The sequence below is a fragment of the Petromyzon marinus genome, chromosome 14 (assembly GCF_048934315.1).
Source record: "Petromyzon marinus isolate PM22_M1 ecotype Great Lakes invasive population chromosome 14, UKy_Petmar_22M1.pri1.0, whole genome shotgun sequence".
Taxonomy (NCBI): Eukaryota; Metazoa; Chordata; class Hyperoartia; order Petromyzontiformes; family Petromyzontidae; genus Petromyzon; species Petromyzon marinus.
This window is the reverse complement of record NC_133680.1, coordinates 1,782,603-1,803,497: the sequence shown is the minus strand read 5'-3', so window position 1 is coordinate 1,803,497 and position 20,895 is coordinate 1,782,603. Positions and strand designations below refer to the sequence as shown.

General features: G+C 52.4%; 1 protein-coding gene across 1 annotated transcript; it reads left to right on the top strand.

The window, feature by feature from the left end:
• Window positions 1–9,405: 9,405 nt before the first annotated feature.
• On the top strand, window positions 9,406–18,481 carry LOC116942461 (G-protein coupled receptor 61-like). Its single transcript, XM_076067005.1, has one exon. It carries the CDS (start codon window positions 9,782–9,784, stop codon window positions 11,120–11,122), a length of 1,341 nt encoding a protein of 446 aa, XP_075923120.1. The 5' UTR covers window positions 9,406–9,781; the 3' UTR covers window positions 11,123–18,481.
• Window positions 18,482–20,895: the final 2,414 nt, after the last annotated feature.

Sequence of the window (20,895 nt, the reverse complement as noted above, 5' to 3'; positions counted from 1 at the left end):
GTCCACTGCCGGCCATATCCTCATGTGCTGGATACTTGACAAACAATAATCGTGGTGGCAGGACACGAGAAGTCGAAGGTCGTGACAGCTCATTGAATCGTTAAAGCCCTGCTGAGCAGTGTTACCTTCCCATCACACCCCCTCGTGTGCCGTGCCGGCCTTCATACTCGATGGACAGCACTTGCCCCAACAACAGTGTTAAGGCTACACGGTGGATCTTTGTATGAGATCCAGCACAGCGAATTGTTCCTTACCACGCACTGCCGAGTCTCGGGCCACGGTAATGATTTCCTGGCCGAGGGAGTGTTCATGACACCCCTCTCGTACCCCGTCTAAGGGGAGTGTTCATGACACCCCTCTCGTACCCCCGTCTAGGGCGAGTGTTCATGACACCCCTCTTGTACCCCGTCTCGGGGGAGTGTTCATGACACCCCTCTCATACCCCGTCTAGGGGGAGTGTTCATGACACCCCTCTCGTACCCCCGTCTAGGGCGAGTGTTCATGACACCCCTCTTGTACCACGGTACGCGTTGTGCCACCTGCCGTGCTTAACCCAATCAATGATTTCCGTCCCTCTGATGTCGAGCGTCTTTCAGTTCGCAGTGAGATTCGTGTCCCGCTTGCCTCGAGATTAATTGGTCGGAGACTGAAGCGTCGCGTCTCCAGCACTCGTTCACCCGCTGGGATCGAGACGGACGGAGTATTTGCCTCGCCTACCGCGTTCATTCCACTAATCGGGGACATTTAGTAGAGCGCATTGCTGTGGGACCCCTTGTCCTCTCGGAATGAAATTGCCAATACGGTTTTTTTTCTTTCACGCGCGACCTATTCCTAAGGGTCTCGAAGGCTATAAGTTCGCCAGCCACCTCAATCAGACACTGTGGGGTTGTGTAGGCCGCTTGTGTGTCTCGGTTTGGGCTGGGGTGAGCTCGTTGGGGGCTTGAGGTGGTTAATTTTATTTTTAAATCACCGAGGTCTCAGAGACTGGGGGGGTTGCTGGCGTTGCCTTCAGTGACTGAGGCAGTGAAATCCGACTCCCATTAATAGTTGCCTCCTACCGCCCGTGTCCCTCCGAGACATTTTGAGAGATTATTTTCAGCAACAGATGAATCCCTAAACCGCGTTTATATTGAGCGCAACATCACCTCCACTCAAAGGCTGGGGGGTGTAATCAAAACATTGTACACTAAAATAACATTAAAAGACAACGAAATCATGTTTTAGCCATGAGAAAACAAATCGTGAGTCTTGCAACTCCCTCCTAAACAACAGCGAGGCTCGTAGCGTGACGGATCACCGGCGGCGAGGAGTTTCAAATCCTTGGGGCAACGCTCGAGAGAGGCCCCGACACCGTTCCAGCATCGGGCGCAAGAGCCGAGAGTGGCAGAGGAGAGAGTCAGTCGGTCCTGTTTTGAAAGAGAGTGCTCTGTGAACCCCTGCAGTCGTATGACAGATCAGTCTGCAGACCCACGTGCCCGTGAAGCGAACGCACCGCTTTGATTATCCGGAAGGAAGCGCCGCCACTCGTTCATTCCGTGGACCCAACAAATGTTGCCACCGGGGCCTCATCGTGTGGTGTTCAAGCGCGTCCGCTGAAACAACAAAATGTTTAATTCGCGTTAAAATGACCCGTGGTGGATCCCGGCCTCTCAAAGGAATTTTCCAAACGTGCTCCACGCGCGTTTGGCAACTTGGAAGGCGGCTTGAAGAGCCAAGGCATTCCGTAACCAATACGACGAATGCCTGTCTATGGTGGACTTCATTCGCACCGTACGTAGCCAACCGTGCTAAACGGAGTTGCGCCTATCTGGTTATATTATTATCATCGCGTTGTATTCCGCCTTGTTTACCCAGGGACGCTTTACTGAGTCCCAAGACTCTTTCAGAAGGGTCCTGCCAATTCTATGCAGGAAGGGAGCAATGTTGCTGCTGCTGTGTGTGTAATCCCCATCGGGTAACTTTGCAGGTAATAATTATCCATTGTTCATCATTTGGGATATTTAAACCAAAACCAGTTACATTGTTTTTATCTAGCCATGGGAAGAAACCGGATACAATAAATTAACTACTCTCCCCGTTTCTCGCTTTTGTTCTCTGAGCAGTCACATTCGGTGGGGGGAAGTGTGGGTAAGTCCACCTCTTCCGGATACAATCACACCGGAAACTAACGGTTATCGGTTTATGAAACTGGCGATAGGTTCTCAAAACGGTTACCGGTTACCATCATTAGACCTCCGTTGCCAGTACCAAAGTATAATAATAGGGTTTTTCCCCTTTTTTCTGGCAACAAAAATGAAACCTTTTTACAAGGAATCATGTGTACATTAACCACAATACTTGTGGTCAAAATGCAAACAAAAAAAACACGTTATCAGAGTATGTTTTTTGTTTGCATTTTTACCACAAGTATTGTGGTTAATGCACACATGATTCCTTGTAGAAAGGTTTCAGTTTTGTTGCCAGAAAAAAAGGGGAAAACCCCTATTATTATACCGGTTACCAGTTTAACAACCCTCATTTTTTTACGCGTTCCGAGTGTCGGCGAAGACGTTCGTACAGTGAGCTCTGTCCCTCCATACAGGGAGGGAGGGAGCGGAGGGAGTGGAGGGAGCGGAGGAAGCGGAGGGAGGGAAGGGAGCGTTATAACTCGCGTAAAGATCATCCGACATGAACCGGATCGTAGTATAAAGTTGTGGTCGGATATGAACCACGTCATAGATTAAGTTGTGATCCGATATGAACTAGATCGTAGTCTGAAGTTCTGTGGGTATGCCGGACAGCAAAGGTTCGCCCAACAGGAGATGTCGTTTTGCCCTGACAGCTCGCATCTCTGCTTCCATAATTACAATTAAATACCTCCGAAGACAAACGCATGTCGGAAATCTTTACGTAATCTATGCGTATGCATGATTTTTTTCTATGCATTCTTTTTTATTCAAGTCGAATTAATTATGATTGAAATAATGTGGGGGAGAGGGGAGGAGGCATTTGCTGAGTGCGATACTTGCACTTGCACCGCGGGCAGGCAGCAGATGAAGTGTACCCCTTGATCCGAATGCTGGACTAAATCAAAACATGTTTCATGGGAAGCTAACTACAAGATTACAGCTTGGCGGTGGAGTGGCGGATGGATGTAAGAGGAGGAGGAGGAGCGAGCCGTGTGGAGTAGAGAGATGCGTGGGTTGCGGTGTGTGTGTGAGAGAGAGGGGGGAGATTGGGCAACCCACGGGCTCGACTAATTTACATCCCAATGGAGCTGGCAGTCAACAATGTCGGCCTGCGATGAATGAGACGATGTAGCAAAATGCATAGAGGGACCCTGGGTCTTTTTTTTCCTCCGGGAAGAGGACTCGCGCACAACAGAGATCCTTTTAACATCATTCCCTCCAGCACCCGGAATTAATTCATTGTTGCTCTCAAAATATGGGTGAGAGGAAGGGGAGGGTGGCTTCACATTATATCTGACGCTGAGCATTGATTGGGGCTTTGCCCGCCAGCAGAGCCGGATTAAGGCGCACTACTCACGCAGAGCGCTCTGTTGGCTTCAACTGTGGGTTTAAGCGATCATGTGCCACAGCGTTCACGGCCTTGTAAATTATAGCGGCAGCAGTGATCGTTGACAGCCCTTTGTTAATAATCCACTGCTGCGTGGCTGAAAGCCTTGCCGCGCCGTATCGGGTGTTTAACTTGTGCTTAAGCAGGCTGCTGGTCAGTGCGGGTCAGTGAAAAGGGATGGGAAGCAGGGGGGATGGGGCCCGGGAGGGGGGAGGACGGGGCCACAGGACCGATTCAGATATCACTCGCCTCTGATGTTACCCACGGCAGGCAATCGACATCAGGTAGCCGGGTTCATAGTTCAGAGCGCGACCGCTCCAACCAACAGCAATGATGATGGTGCAATTTGCCCGGAGCTGCAGTGCATTTTAGCCAATGTACCGATGTTTGCGATTGCCCGTTGGTTTAGAGTCGAGGTTCGAATACGCAGCGTGCAATATCTTACTCGCGGCAATGTTGTTAAATTATGCATTTGTGTACGAAGCGAATGTTTCGACATTTAATTCAACAGCCATCCATCAACACACACACACCGAGCACACACACACACATCGAACACACACACACGGCCAGGCAGGTGGGCCTGCAAAATAGGGCGGCTTCGTTCATTCCTTCACTGCTGCGACAGACAAGATTGTGAGCTCGGGCTGATGGCACGGCGCCTCCCCTTCATCTTCCCCTCCCTCGCATCCCTCGTTCCTGCCTTCCTCCCGGCTCTCTGCAGAATGAGAGCGCACGTGGTGGAGAGGAGTTGGGGTGCGGGGCGGGGTGGAGGAGGTGGAGGGAGGATGCTGCCAATACCCGCTGAGCATGCGCACGTGGTGGCAGTCTTGTCTCACTCCCTCCCCCCATCCCTCTATCGCCCCCCCACCACCACTCCCATCCATCCCTCTCATCCCTCCCCACGCTTCCTCATCCCTGCCTGAGCGTGTTCCGGTTGGAGGAGCGCTCCGGGCTCCGTGCAGGCACGGGAAGGAGCCCTCCTCGCGCTCTCTGTCGACATCTCTCTCTCTGCGGAGCAGGCTCCCCACGGAGACGGCGCGCAGGCACGCGGGGACACGGCGAGACGAGGCGGAGACGGGGACGCAGGCGGAGAGAGGCGCGTGTCTTCACACCCACGCGGGCGCTCTGCTCACGCACGTTTCCTCTCATCCCAAGACGCTTAAACCCGGCATCTCAAGGAACACACGCTCGCCGTACCCGCTGCTGGGTAATATTTATCTCATTATACGCGGACTAAACGTGTGTGTGTGTATATATACCGCGGTATAATAGGTACTCTAGTGTGACGAGCGGGAGCGGAGTCGTTGATTAGCGCACTGTGCTACCAACCCGGCCGCCTGGGTTCCATTCCCGGCCTCGGATTACATCGGTGGCAAATATCGGAAGCGGTCTTGGACCATCTCCTACAGGTCTACTCGTATTTAAATTAGCATCTGGTGCTGACCACACCATGTCCTTGTTACGCCGTTCGGACATTAATAGGAGCTCGCTAACAACAGCAACCCACGTGTTCCAGTAGTCTGTTAGAGGTGTATTCTCTCTCTCTCTCTCTTATTTAAAATGAGAGCTGATATTTCGCTTGCTTCTGCGAGAGAGAATCGGTGCGAATCGTTGGTCTGATCTTCTTACTCCGATGGGGTCGTCCATCGTCAAACAATGACCCTGTCGCAACACCGACAACGGAGGTATATCGCTACGATGGCGGTGATGATGTTAATGACGATGTTAATGACGACGTTAATGACGACGGTGCTTCAAGACGTTTCTGCAGCACGCGAATCCGGCCCTGTGTGAGTACACGTCACCCGCGAGCACATCGCGTTACACACACACACTGCCGACACGTAGCTAGTGCTATTGCAATCGTGTAAAACGGTGGATTGAATGTGCAGGATTAATCGGCGTTATTGCATTTACGCACGTATTCCCTGTACTGGGGAGCCTACAGGCAGGGAACGCGTTGAGAGAGAGGTTTTTTCGGCCGAGCGGGAGATGGAGCCATGAAATCGGCGACCATCCAGGTCAGAGTGAGGTTGTTTTTATTTTTACCGGAAGAATCCAACGAGCCATGAAGCTCTATTGTCGCAGGTGTCCAGGTCCTTGCTCGGTCGAAATGTTCCATCGCAGAACTGTGAGATGGCGACCACTTGGAGAGAGGGGAGGCCTTCATCCAGCAGTGGATCGATCGTGACTGATGGTGTTACAGGTTTAACATGTGTCGTCGTCGCCCTTGCGTTTCTATACGAGATACATTTCTCTATATTCATTGTTGGGCATTGCATTTACTCCGAGCTTGACTACGTATCGCAATTGCGTTCAGTCTGTGCGGGAGGTGTACTCAATGCAATTGCATGCCATTGCAGGCGCCACAGCGTTGTACCGCATTCCTGATGCCCGCGTGCATTAGGATGTGAATTCATTTGTATGTCCATTTGCATGTGAATGCATTAGTATGTTAATTTGTGTGTGAATTCATTTATACGTGAATTTATATGTAAATTCATTTGTATGTGAATTTGTATATTAATGCATTTGTATGTGAATTTTCATGTAAATGCATTGGTATGTGAATTCATTTGTATGTGAATTCATTTGTACGTGGATTTGGATGTTAATTCATTTGCATGTCAATTGCATCGCAGGCGCCACCGAAGCGCTTGAACTGATATCATAACAATGCACCGTAAGGGATGTGAACGTGGTGCAGGGGGATGGAACTCGTCCTAGTGAGCACCTCCCCACACCACCACCATGGAGACGGAGCGATGAAATCGTCTCATGTAGCAGGTGCTCGAGGTGGATTCGTTGCATCGGGGTGGCAATGGCAAGGCCTTCATCTAGCAGTGGATTGATCATTGCTAATGATGATGATGACGAAGACTGTGTTACAGTCCTGTACTGAGATACAAATGCAAATCTTATCTGCATAGACGACAGAGGGTTATATAGACTCGACGTTTCGGGATACGCACCTACCCGTTAGCATATTTCAACGTGTGTGCATGTGTAGCTAAGGCTGCATTTACACACAAATACAGCACCACGTCCGGCCGCCTTTGTCTCCCCGGTGCTGTTGTTGAACACGTACCGCACCAGGTACTCATTTATGGCTGAGTTGACCAAGACAACTCACGCGCCGGCCACTAAACCCTGTCCGTGGCTGTGTGCTGCTCTGCTGTGCGTGCGGTAGTGTAACGGTTAGCGCGCTGCACTCCGAACCCGGCGACCCAAGTTCGATTCCCTCTCACAGCCAACATTGGTGACGATTATCTGGGCCAGTTGTGGGCTTTCTCTAGGACGACTCAACCTTAAATTACTACCTGGTGCATACTCTTTGGATCTTTTGGAAAGTCACGTCGATATAAAAATAATCAAATAATGAAAAATCACGACGTTTCGATCGCAACACCAGCAATGGTCTTCAGGTGAAAAAATACAGCAGGCGGACTGCTGAGGCAGGAAGAAATACCTGGTGCAGTTTGAAAATATCAGCAATGGGGAGCCAAAGGCGGTCGGGCGTGATGCTGGCTACCCACCCCATCGTGTGCCATATTGTCTTTCATAGGCGCTCACTTTGCGTGGATGTGTGCGTGGTACGTATATGATTATGAAACGTACCATTACCCGTCACTCCGCATCCAGGTTAAACATCTCATCCGCTCCACTTGAGCGGAGCAGATGTGAAGAGTCAACTGAAGGCGTAGCCGCTGCACAATGAGCGTGTCTAGAGGCTATCTGCAATCACTCACAGCCCCATGTCAATCCACTGCCGGATGAAAGTGATCTCGCCGTTCTCTGCCACGGGGCGTTGTTCGTCCATACTTCACCACGGTGGGCAGCGCGAGCGAGTCTACGGCTCTCCGCGCCAGTCGGCGCCTCTCTCCGTGTGAGGAAGCACCGGCGGGGTGACGGGGCAGCGAGCCACCCACCGGGCCCACGGCACGCTCCAGCACTCGCCGACGCTTCCCCTCCTCCTCCTCCTCCTCGTCCTCCTCGTCGTCCTCCTCGTCGACGCGCGGTGACCGCCGATGCCCTCCGCTGCGTCCGCAGGTCGCCCGGCTCCGCCTCTCATGCCTGGGCCTGGCCGTCGCTCGCCGGACCCCGCGGGCGATCGGAGCGCGAGTCGCCGAGCGGCCCTCCGCCCTCCCCCGAGCCTCGGCGGTGCCGCGGCGGAGACGGCACGGCGGGCGCGCGCCGCCCGCGGCCCCCGCTCGCACGCGGCCACGGTGAGCGCCGCAGCCATTCTCGCTCCGCTGCCTCGCCGTTGCGTGCGTCGTGCATCTGAGAGTTCGTGACCGCCACGCCACAACTTTGGCAGGCCCGGCTGCAGCTCCCCTTGGATGGGGGGGGGGGGCGACAGTCGAGGTTAAGTATGGGGGGGTCCACTGTGCTGGGGAGAGTGACCTCGGCTGGGCCAAAGGGACAGGTTGGGTGGTGCGGGACCCACTCCAATAGCTCCCTCTTTGCGGACCCTGCGCTCTGGTGGAACCCTCGAGAAGGGGCTCCATTCCTGTGCCCGCGTCTTGACGCCACAGTGCCTCAGGTGGCGTATCGTGGTTGGCACGGCTCCTGGTGCCAGGAATGAAATGTGGCCCCCACCCTGTCCAATTCCCCCCCGCCCCTCCCCCCGCCCCTCCCCCACTCTCCCAAAATTCCCTCTGGGCAACTTGGGCCCCGGTGCAGTTGCACCGCCTACATCACTTAATAACGACGTCACTCGGTGTGGCAGTGTCAAGGTGACGGCAATTCCATCCGGCGGGTATGCCTCTCCTAAGTCCGTTTATTTATCTCCGTGGTGGTGATGATGCAATGAACATGTTTGGTATTCGTGCCATTCTGATAGCGCAAGGCAATCACAGTGGCACTGTGGTTTTACCAGATTAGGCATTTTGCGAGTGATTTTGGCAAATTTGGACCGCGACGCCGGCAGGCAATGCCCTGCACAAATCCCCACTGTATTTGCAGTTAATCCACCTGCAGTAGTGACCGGGGCAGCCTACAGGATTCGAACCGCCTTGTCTCTGGGTTTTTCAATCAACGCGTTGCACTTGTGTCTTATCCAGGGCAGGGTCTCTCTGAGGTGACCGAAAACAGAACGTTCCGCGTTGCGTAATAACGTTAGTCAGTTCCATGAACTACCTCGTGTGAGACACGCCGTGTAAATATAGGAACGGCTAATTGCATCGAAGTGCCATTGTGAACACATCTCTGCTCATTATGTAGCACACAAATTGCGCGATTACATTTCACGAAGAGTTAATGTTCTTTGGACAACAGAGGGTTTTAATTTAGTTTCATTATTATCTTAGTTCGTTTGCAAAGTGCATTTCGGCCGAGCAGCGGTAGAGAAAGCCTTTGCAATTTCTATATTGATGTGAAGCAATAAATAATAATAAAAATACACGTTAGATAATGTATTAATCCAGTGACATCCCTGCAGAGTCCCTCGCTCGTGCCGCTTTGTAAGCTCACTCACGCCCCCCCCACTTCCTCATACAATTCTGGCTGCCAGCCAGGCCCCTGTGGGGCTTGGAAGTCTCGTCACAGTGGAAGGTTCCCGGTGTTTGTTTGTCACGGATAAGAGGAGTTCTGCCGCTCTATAATGAATACGGTGCAATCGCGTAAAATCGACGCAATTACCTCCTACGAGCAACTCGCTACTGACACTTTCGTTCGCGCGCTGCTGCCTCTCGAAAGGTTCCCTCGCCGGCATCTTCATCGACATTTATTCCCTCGTTTGCTCATTCCCTCGTTCGAGCGTTCACTCATTCCCTGATTCGCTCGTTCACTCATTCCCCCGTTCACTCATCCGCCCGTTCACTCATTTGCCCGTTCACTCTTCGCCCGTTCACTCATTCCCTGATTCGCTCGTTCACTCATTCCCTCTTTCACTCATCCCCCCGTTCACTCATTCGCCTGTTCACTCATTCCCTGATTTGCTCGTTCACTCATTCCTTCGCTCACTCATTCGCCCGTTCACTCATTCGCCCGTTCACTCATTCGCCCGTTCACTCATTCGCCCGTTCACTCATTCGCCCGTTCACTCATTCCCTGATTCGCTCGTTCACTCATTCCCTCGTTCACTCATTCGCCCGTTCACTCATTCCCTGATTCGCTCGTTCACTCGTTTGCTCATTCGCCTCGGCAGACGGACACGGGACTCGCCGAGCCTCCGCGCGAGCAGCGGGCGCCCGGCGCGGCCGCGCGGCCCCCGGCAGGCGGCATGGAGGGCGTGCGCGCGTGGGACGCGGTGGGCCTGGCCTTCTCGGCGCTGCTGAACGCCGCCGCGCTGCTGGGCAACCTGGCGCTGCTCGTGGTGCTGCTGCGCGCACCGCCCCTACGCAAGTTCATCTTCGTGCTGCACCTGTGCGTGGTGGACCTGCTCTCCGCCACCGTGCTAATGCCCATGGCGATCGCGTCGAGCCGGCCCGTGTCGCTCGCGCTCGGCGGGCCGCCCGTCGGCGAGGGGGACGTCTTCTGCAAGGCGCACGTCTTCCTCAACGTGTGCCTCATCAGCGCCTCCATCCTCTCCGTGTCGGCCATCTCGGTGGAGCGCTACTACTACATCGTGCACCCGATGCGCTACGAGGGCCGCGTGGGCGCCGGCCTGGCCGTCTCCGTGCTCGCGTTCATCTGGGTCGAGTCCGGCCTCGCCTCCGTGGTGCCGCTCCTGGGCTGGCGCGCGACCCCCGACGCGGCGGCGGCGGCGGCGGCGCCGCCGTGGCCCCTCAATGGCACCGCGGCCGCGCCGGCGGCGCGCTGCTCGCTCTACTGGAGCGACGGCGAGTACAAGAACGTGTTCGTGGTGGTGTTCAGCGTCTTCTGCTTCGTGGTGCCGGGCCTCATCGTCACCGTGGTCTACTGCAGCGTGTTCAAGGTGGCGCGTATCGCGGCGCTGCAGCAGGGCCCGCTGCCCTCGTGGACCAACGGCGCGCGCCAGCGCTCCGTGTCGCTCAACAGCCAGACGACCATCGTGAGCGACGCGGCGGGCAACGCGGGGTCGGCGAGCGGCGGCGGCGGCGGCGGCCCGCCCGCCAGGATCTCGCCCGAGCGGGCCTTCGGCGGCGGCAAGGCGGCCGTCACGCTGATGATCCTCGTGGGGCAGTTCGTCGTGTGCTGGCTGCCGCACTTCGCCTACCACCTGCACGCGGCGACGAGCGGGCGGCGGGGCGACACCGAGTCGGCGGAGACGCTGGTCACGTGGCTCGCCTACTCCTCCTTCTCCATCAACCCGTTCTTCTACGGGTGGCTCAACCGGCAGATCCGCGAGGAGCTCAAGAAGCTGGCGCGGTGCCGCTGCTCCGGCCCCTGGCCGAGGGACGAGCCGCCGGGACCGTCCAGCCACGGCTCGGTGGAGGAGAACTTCTTCCAGTTCCTGCAGCGCACCGGCTGCCCCGTGGTGGTCGCAGGGGGGCCCGAGCCGCCCGTCGCGTTCGCCACGTCCACGCCCAAGCGGGCCTTGGACCACATCTCCGCCCTCGGGTTCCGCATCCCCGGGCAGATCCCCGAGGAGTCGTCCGAATACAACGAGCACATGTTCTCCAACTCCGCGCGGGACCCGTAGCCGCGGCGGTGCCGCCGCCGCCGCCACCGCCTCACGGCCTTGGCGACGTCGGCGCTTCACCGGCGACGTTTTTTGCCAAAAGCCGCGTGAAAATGGGGACATCTGCCAACGTGTCAGCTGGGACTTTAGCCTGCACCGGCAGTGCCCAATAACCGTGCTTTATTTATTTATTTTGCCCTCTCCCCCCCCCCTCCACTCTCCCCCAGTTGCATTTTTAATTAACTTGTGGTCAGCCATTGGTGTTTTTTTTTACGTGGTTGTGTAGAAAGAATGTGGTACAAAATATAAAATTGCCAATCAATCAAACGGTGGCATTTATTGAGAGCGACGCGAGAATCCCAGTTTACCGCTCGGTAAAATGGAGGGAACATTTTTTTTTTTTTTACAGAGTTTACCGGCCTTAAAAGGCGTAAAAACGTTGTAAAACGGTGCTTGATTTGACTTTTAATCTGTCACGGGGTGGGGGGTGAGATGACTATGTCTCTGTTCAGCGGCGTTGTACCAGGGGTCATGAACTCGTGTCCTGTAAGTTGCGCGGAACGCCGCGCCGAGAGTCCCGTCCCGAGGAGCTTGGCAGAACCACGCCGCGTGACATTTTGTCTCTGGGAAACCCGCGGCGCTGCGTTGGTCAGTGGCGCACAAGCGCAACGGCGGAATAACGCTGCCCTGAAGAGGAACGAATACATCGGGAAAGATCGTCTCTCTGCTAGAGGCGTTGCCACAAAATCCTGCTTGCTACGTTCTTCTTTTCTGCGTTGGGCAGTGTTTTTGACGGACGTGTTGAATTACGTCGATAGAGGGCGTGCCCACGGTGGCTGTGTAGGGGCGTAACGATGAATCCATTCTCAAGGCTCACAATTGCATGCGTCCAATCACGAGCGTAATAATCCACAATTCCTTATCTGCTGTATGTCATGGGTTCATTTGACCCCTCCAGCCACAAGAGGCCGCTACATTCATCACGGTGTCAAAGAGTGGAACAGATGCTTGAATCACATTGTGACCGGTGCATCTGTTAGGCTTTGCGTTTGCAAATGGTGCTGTGGTCAGACCCAAACGGGCTAAATATGATTCCAGCTTTGTGAAAATTATGTCCATAACCCTCATCTGGTAACGTGAATGTCTTGGTTTTGGTTTGTTCTCAAGAGGACGCGATGGAAAACAATTGTTCCGGTAATTTTACCGCGAGCTCCGGTTGCACAATCCGGGGGCGAAACTAACGACCGTGAGAGAACGGTAATCCACAACGGCGATTGCAAATCAGAGAATCGCCCACATGGCACGACGCGGTGGCTTGTGACGGAGCGTTGTGGCCGCGTGGATGGTGGAGAGTCCTTGAGGAACGAAAACAAACCCAGGCTAAACAACCTGACCTTGCTGACCTCTCAGCGTGGGCTAGGGTTACACGTGTAAGGTCAGGGCTAGGGTTACACGTGTAAGGTCAGGGCTAGGGTTACTCGTGTAAGGTCAGGGCTGGGGTTACACGTGTAAGGTCAGGGCTAGGGTTACACGTGTAAGGTCAGGGCTAGGGTTACACGTGTAAGGTCAGGGCTGGGGTTACACGTGTAAGGTCAAGGCTAGGGTTACATGTGTAAGGTCAGGGCTAGGGTTACACGTGTAAGGTCAGGGCTAGGGTTAGACGTGTAACGTCAGGGCTGGGATTACACGTGTAAGGTCAGGGCTGGGGTTAGACGTGTAAGGTCAGGGCTAGGGTTACACGTGTAAGGTCAGGGCTAGGGTTACACGTGTAAGGTCAGGGCTAGGGTTACACGTGTAAGGTCAGGGCTAGGGTTACACGTGTAAGGTCAGGGCTAGGGTTACACGTGTAAGGTCAGGGCTAGGGTTACACGTGTAAGGTCAGGGCTAGGGTTACACGTGTAAGGTCAGGGCTAGGGTTACACGTGTAAGGTCAAGGCTAGGGTTACACGTGTAAGGTCAGGGCTAGGGTTACACGTGTAAGGTCAGGGCTAGGGTTAGACGTGTAACGTCAGGGCTGGGATTACACGTGTAAGGTCAGGGCTGGGGTTAGACGTGTAAGGTCAGGGCTAGGGTTATACGTGTAAGGTCAGGGCTAGGGTTACACGTGTAAGGTCAGGGCTAGGGTTACACGTGTAAGGTCAGGGCTAGGGTTACACGTGTAAGGTCAGGGCTAGGGTTACACGTGTAAGGTCAGGGCTGGAGTTACACGTGTAAGGTTAAGGCTGGGGTTACACGTGTAAGGTCAGGGCTAGGGTTACACGTGTAAGGTCAGGGCTAGGGTTACACGTGTAAGGTCAGGGCTAGGGTTACACGTGTAAGGTCAGGGCTAGGGTTACACGTGTAAGCTAAGCTGACTGCGATCTCAGGGAACGGAGTGACGGACCGTGCTGTGGACGCAGGGAGCCGCGCTCGATACGCGAGACGCCGCTGCCGGATGTTGTTTAGCGCTCGCGGTGTCATCGCCGCCGCCGTGAACGCGACGCCGGTGCCCCGGTGCTCGTGTGCGGCAGGCGGCCGCGAGCCGCTCGCCTTTGCTCGCGCCGTTGATTTTTGTTACTTTTCGTATTTTTTTTTGCTTTCTGCGGCTGTGAAGGATCATGCACGCAGCACGTTTGTCGAGCTGCTTTCGCACCGTACGCAGCCAACCGGCCTAATCGGAGGTGCGTCACGGCGCTAGCGATTATTATTATAATGATGATAATTACTACGCCTGTCGATCCCAAACCATTGCTGGCAGCGCAGACATCCGATGGCCGAGTCGCGGCCGAGATGGAACCGGCATCTCGTGTGCGGTGAACTTTAATTTCCGCTGCATGGAAATAAAAATCAACTCCTATTGAGTGGAGGTCCTCTCATCCGCACATCGATTATCCGGACTTCTCAATACCCATCGACTTGGAGCGTACCACGTAAAATTCTATGATCCACACCGACGATTATTATTCTAATCCATGTCGTTACCTGGATCTGGCGATAAATTAATTATTCTGCCCGAGACTTTGCTCGCATAAGAGGCCTTCATCCAGCAATGTGTAGATCATGGCAGCTGATGATAGTGTTGGTGAAACATAGACGATAGGTTCTTACCCACAGCACCTGCTGAGCCATGCCAGGTTGGCTCAGCACGGCCCCGGCGCGGCTCGGCGGACTGTAACCGGCTCTATTCCAACACCAGGCCCAGGTTGTGGTGCGTGGGGAGTCACGTGGTGCGTGGGGAGTCAGACGGTGCATGTGGAGTCACGTGGTGCGTGGGAAGTCAGGCGGTGCGTGGGGAGTCACGCAGTGCGTGTGGAGTCACGTGCGGTCGCTCGGTTGCCCCTGGCGGGGCTGGGGGAGTGAACTCCTCAACTTGTTGTGGACTTGACAGGTGACATTTACCGACGGCCCTTCGGCAAACATCACGCCCAACACGCACCACCAGGAGGTGACGGCTGCATTCTAACCACGCACGAGAGCGGTAAAGATCACAAGCCGGACGCTGCGCCGAAATGTACGGATGAAGGTGGTCGCCTGCGAATGAGCGTCGGTCGAGGAAAATTGATTTTGCCATAACTTAAGCAGGGACGTGATAATATGAATCAATATGATCTGAAATTTGAAATGCATTCAACCGCAAGTGTTGGTTATTGATCAGTTTACTCGTCGTTTTTAATTACGGATATTTATTGTTTATTTAACGTCGTACGGTCAGGACGCACGTCCGTGATTCCACAATGAGGCTTCACCTCTGCGTTAACCGACGTGGTTTTAAATGTTACGTTAGCGGTCAGGAGTACGATCATTTCTCGTTTAATATCGATATTATTAAACGAGAAATCGCGCGTGTAAGGATCGTCATACGTCGTATGAAATGGGTTCCCGTGACATAGTTGACCACCAGGGATTTCCAGGAGTTGTGGGCATGGTGCTGCGAGGTGTGGCAAGCAGATGGCAGTGCTGAGTGCTACCTCCTCATATGGGTGGTGGATTTTCTCCGGTGTCTATCGGTGTCCTCCCTTACGAAGCCAGACTCTCATTCATGGAGTCGCCCAAACATTCCAATGAACCAGGAGACAATCCTGAAAATGAGCCTTAAGAAGACTCAGTGGAGGCTTTCCTGGGTAAACAATTGGCATTATTTCTAATTATTGCGTGGGTTATAGGGACGCCTGCCTTAGCGGTGTTTTGAAAAAATAAGGGGCCCGGGCAACGAATTGTTATTCAGAATTTATGTGGTTTAAATTCCCGATCCGTTGATGCGACTGCTGCTGTTTATAATCGGTCCTTTTTACCACAAAGAACGGCCACCGTTTCTCAACATGTCATTGACAAGAAACGTGTCGAGTTTTTTGTTGCTGTTATTTCTTCAACGATAGCGCCGTTAGTTGTTTTGCTCATCTGTGTTTATTTAATTAATTGGGGAGACCCCTACTCACCCGGCCATCGCCGGACGTTTTGGCCATCTCCTGCTGGATGGGGGCCTCCCCTTATTAGACCGTACCTCACCACGCTGTAACGTCGGTGCGGGTTGGTTAAGGCGGTGGGCCACAGACGTGGTAGCGTAGAAGTAAGGTACAATAATCGTTTCTGCATCTGCGCCTCTGTTGGCCACCACGTGGCCACCAATGCGGTGGTTATGGTGCTTCATATACAGGGTGGCCCTAAAGTCAGGACACACGGGGTTATTATATTTATTTTAACAGATGTTCAAACTGACTTCCATTAATATTCATGCATGATGCATGAATTCTCTTTTGAAATTAACTCGCGACTTTGTATTTTTTAAGATGATAGTACAGCTGTGGAATTTTTAACATTCCTCAATTATGTTTCATCTCAACTCATTCCGGGTTCTTGGTCGAGATTTGTAAATGACGCATTTGCCCACAGAAATAAGAAGAAAAATCAATAATAACAGATAAAATATTAATTTAAAGAATAAAAAAATAAAATATTGTAATGCCAGTGTTAAATAAATGAAATAACATTTTTGTGTCCTGACTTTTGGGCCACCCTGTAGAACTCGAAGGGTCACGAGTTAACAATGGACGCTCACGAAGGATCGACTCAGCCGATCATCTTCAACATCCCTCCACGGTCAATAAAATAACTACCACTTTGTGGCAAGTCAACAGCGGTCTCTCTGCTGACAAACTGGCCCCTGTCATGGGAACGTGGAACTTCCACCCCTGGCTCAGGGCCGCCGATGGAGATGGCTCGGTTGAACGGCGAGACGCGTTTGATTTTGTTTTGACGTCAGTCGATGACTGAGAGACACGGGGGGACAATTTGCGTGGGTAAACTCCCGTGCTTTAGGTGCCTGGAAATCTATTTAAACTCTCTGAAGTTGATGTGGAGTCGCTGCTTTGGTGAATTAACACGTAACACAGCGAGGTAAATAGCGATACTGTAACTGGGGTTTTTTTTCACAGTCTCTGAGACGAAAGAAAGATGTCACGCTTCGTTCGCCTGGCCCGTTTCTGGAGAAAAAAATGTCTAGCGTGGCGTCAAGAAATTCATGGAGGCCATCATCAGCAGCAGCCACGGTCAATCAACTGCTGGATGAAGGCCTCCCCAATCCATTGACACGATCGTGCGATGTAACAACCCTCGGCCCATATCTTGACGTCTTCCTCTCCGAGCACTGACAGTTGAGAAAAGCTCCCGTGACGACTTTAATCGAACCTGTTATTTGAATGACTGTACAATCACAAACATGTTACAAACCTTTATATAAGTATTAATGTATGTGCCTATGGTGCCATGATTCCAGTACATTGTTCTGGTGACTGTGTTTTCCTACAATAGGACAAATCTGTTAGGGATATATAAATAACTACACCGCGTGCATGGTACTGTGCGCCTCGGTACAGACAGCCTCTCGATGTAGTCGCCTCTCGGTCATCGAGGGTAATCGGGTGGCAGAGCGGTGGCACGGTGGGCGACACCCATGGCTCACAGAAAGAGAGGACTCCTTCCTCGCCTCTGTGGAATTTGAATGTTCTCCCACAGCCTATACATTTAACTCGTATTGGCCAAAACATTCCCAGTGCTGAAAAAATGACCTGCGAATGACTCACCTGAGATCACGCACACGCGCACAGACGGCAGCAACATTGGCCCATCTCCTATGGAAACTTGGCAGGAGCCGACTGAAAAAGAGCCTTGAGACTCGTTGAGGCTCTCCGGGGTTAACAAGCACAATACAATACAAATACATTAGTCAGTGGAGGTGAAGACTGATCCGGACAAATCGAAAACCACGACTATTACAATACACGTTGTTACAATTACACGATGTTTACCAAGAAAAGCATCGCTGAGTCTCAATACTTTTTTGGCTTTGGTTTTCGCAGTAAGGGATGAGAGACCCTTCCAGAGTTACGGGTTTCCCAATGATCTAAACATGCAAATGAGGCGATGACAATATGGGATGGCTGTCGACGAGGTCGGCTTTTTTATTGTTGCTTAAAGCGTCGCTCACTTGCCTGCCAACACATTTTCGGTCACGTGAGCACTGAGCCAGTTGGTCATCGACGAGTGAGGAGGAGCAGGTCAATGTTAAAACAGCCTGCATATTTATTTACTTGCAATCTGGATAATCTTCCCCCCCCCCCTACCGCCTTCCCCCCACGGATAATCGAGAGTTCACTGTACTTTGCTGGTCGCTATTTATTTGATATATACACATATATATTTGTAAACGATTTCATATTTAATTGGACAGGGTACGAGCAGGTCGCTGTTGTATTCTATACGAGACTGCGATGAGCGGTGGGGCCGCGTGCATTAGTCACGCGGTTACTGTGACGTCTTCGCGTGACGCGCAAGGTACACGGTTGGCGGGACCCCTCCAATGGTAACAATCACGGCCGTCTATAGAGGTGGGGTGCGGGGTCTGGGGCAAATCACACCGTGTGGGCCCCCCCCCGACACCTTCAAACTACACCGGAAGTATTTAATCTGACAGCGCGACGTCAAAGCGTGCCCCCCCCCAAAGCGTGGGGCCCGGGGCGGTCGCCCAGATTCTAGGGACGGCTCTGGTGACGATTGCACATTTTCTGTTGTTGTTTGCTGTCTAGAAGGGAGAGAAAAAAACAATCGCCTCTCGTGCGGTGTGCGATGCGAGTCTGACAAGCGGTGGTGAGATCTCACGACCCCGGGGCTCCGCGAGTGTCGTTAGGGGCAATGGGGAGGGGGCGCGTACGGTGACCCCTCCAACCCCTACGCGGCGATGAGAGCCGCACCTGCGGGGTTATTTCTATCGGCGCGACGCTGCGATGCCGCTGGAAATTAGCGGGGCTCGCGTGTTGTTGGGTTTTTTTTTGTTTCTCTTGCATCGTTCTGAACACGGATGCGAGAATAATGAAATAAAATAAAATCGCAAACGGTGAAACGTGACCACCGCTCCTCCGTGCCGCCTCTTTTCTTTCCCCTCGCTACCCCCGCTCGTGAGTTCTGAACTCAACGATTTTCAAGGAATTTTGCCACGACGGTTCAGCTGCTGCACCGGGAGATGGCATGGACTCGAGCGGCCGGACATTCCACCACCGGCAGTTGCCTTCGATTCTCGGTGAAAGAGGTGACAATGACACGTGGTTGTTTTTCTCCTGTACATAGTTACAACGTGCGGCGAAACCGGTAACCGTTCTTCTTCTAGCGGTTACCGGTAATCCAACAACAACCGATTTAACAACCGTGATTACGAACCGTTCACGCAAAGGAACATTTTTAAAATGTTGCTGCAAAAAATGTAGCATGCGTTTGTTTAATTTTCAAATGATGCACAAAGTCCAGCCTCGGCACGGGGCACCGGGCGGAAGGAATCAGGGCTCGAGAAAAAAGTTAAAAATAGCGGTGATTTGGCCATTAGGCTCAACCCGCAGACGCGTGTAGCAAGGCGCGACCCACATGCGAATTGGGTTTCATTAACGCAGAGCGAACGTCAGCGCTTAAAATAGAGGCACCTTGCCACCCACAGGGGCGGCGTTGGGGTTATTTACATCAAGGCGACTCCGCAATGAGTCGCGTTGTAAATTAATTAGCCGCTCTCTAACGTGTCACTGAAATGCCACGATGTTCAGACAGAGAATAACAACAAAAAACCGCAGCATCTCATTCAATATTGGGCGCGCGTGTGCGGTGTGCAGTGTGTTGTGTGGATTGTGTTGTGTGTGCTGTATGGTGAGTGTTCCGTTTTTGTGTGGATTGTTGTAAAGATACAATTGAAATGTCGTTTATTTATAGCCAGATGAGAACCCGCTGAGAATGAAAGAATTTTCGTTTTATTTCGCAAGGAAGAAAATCTGGGTCTGCCGTGTGTGCAAGCACGACAGACCCAGATTGTGGGCGAATTCATAAAAAAACATGTCACTGCGGAAAATGTAATAATAGACATTCAAGTTATAGCAGCCTCGTATTAAAATAAAGATTCATTTTAAGAAAGAAATAATTCGAAAATGTAATTCAAGTGTTCAACAGCAACACGAAGAACGGTGGCTCAAATGAACAGGAGCGAGCAAAGCAATCACGCGGTGTGGAAATAACGTAGCGATGGTGACCGTGGAAGATAATGCCGGAGGTGTAAATACAAAAGAAAGGAATCTATTCACAACTCTCCGACGTGCACGCGATCAGCATAAATCATCTTAGGAACGCGTTGGCAGGTGACCCGGCTCGTGCCATCGTTTCTCACGTGTACAGTTTTTTCAGGGGCAATGCCATTCCGTGTGCGAGGAGGAGTACCGTGGGCTAAAGGTAATGTACCACAATGAGTACTTTGCTGAAGGTCATTTACCACAATAAGAAGGAAAAATATTGCCCGAAAAATGTCAAACAACAGATCCCCCGCGGTGAGGGTGACACGTCAAGTTAGCGCGCTGGCTTTTAAAATATGAACCGTGGATTTGCTGAATGCGATTTAAACTAATGTACGTGTTTAACAATAAATATTATGCCTCGATCAAAATTGCTGAAAAGAAAAACTAATTTCACTGCGTGTGGCCACGGTGAGAGCATATCTCGTTGCCTGAATGCCCTCTGGTTTATTTGGTTCCTGCGTGCATATCCGTGAACTCGTTTCACCCTTTTACAATGTTTTTGTACCATAAGTACTGTACGGAATATAATAATAATACCTTGCTGTAGTCTCCACTTGTAACACTGCGCCGGCATCACCACCGCACATCATTCACTCACTCTGGAAGAGAGAGAACGAATCAGGGGCGCGAGGAACCATAGACAAGCCGAGGCCAACAATTGGCCAAGCTCTGCAGTCCTCGATGTATATGTAAGGTGTCATCGGGCAATTACTGAGCGTTTTACACGTGGGAGGAAACCCGGGCACCCAGAGAAACCCCACGCATGCGAGGGTGTAACACTCTATCCCATACAGACGGAACAGGTGGTGTTGGACCAGAAGTGGAGACTAGGCTCTAAGAAAAGCTGTCTCGGGTGTGGACCAATCAATTTCAAGGACAGTGCATATCATTATCAGAGTTGTCTCTTTTTGTTTGCATTTTGACTGCTTGTGTTGTGGTTATTGCAAACATGATCCCTTGCATAAAGGTGTCAGTTTTTGTGCCAGATAAAAGGGTAAAAACCTATTACTATATCTTGCTACTGGCAAAGGAAGTCTCATAGTGAGCCTCAATTTCTTCACTATTTTGTCAACAAATACAGAGAGACTCGTGCATTCTGAGCCAATTTTCCACGGCCCTGTAGCAGCACAGACTACGTGGGAGGGGGGTTTTGGTGTGGGGGGGTGTAATCGTCAATACGTTTCAAAACGAATTTTAAAACGCGGGTGAAAAGGT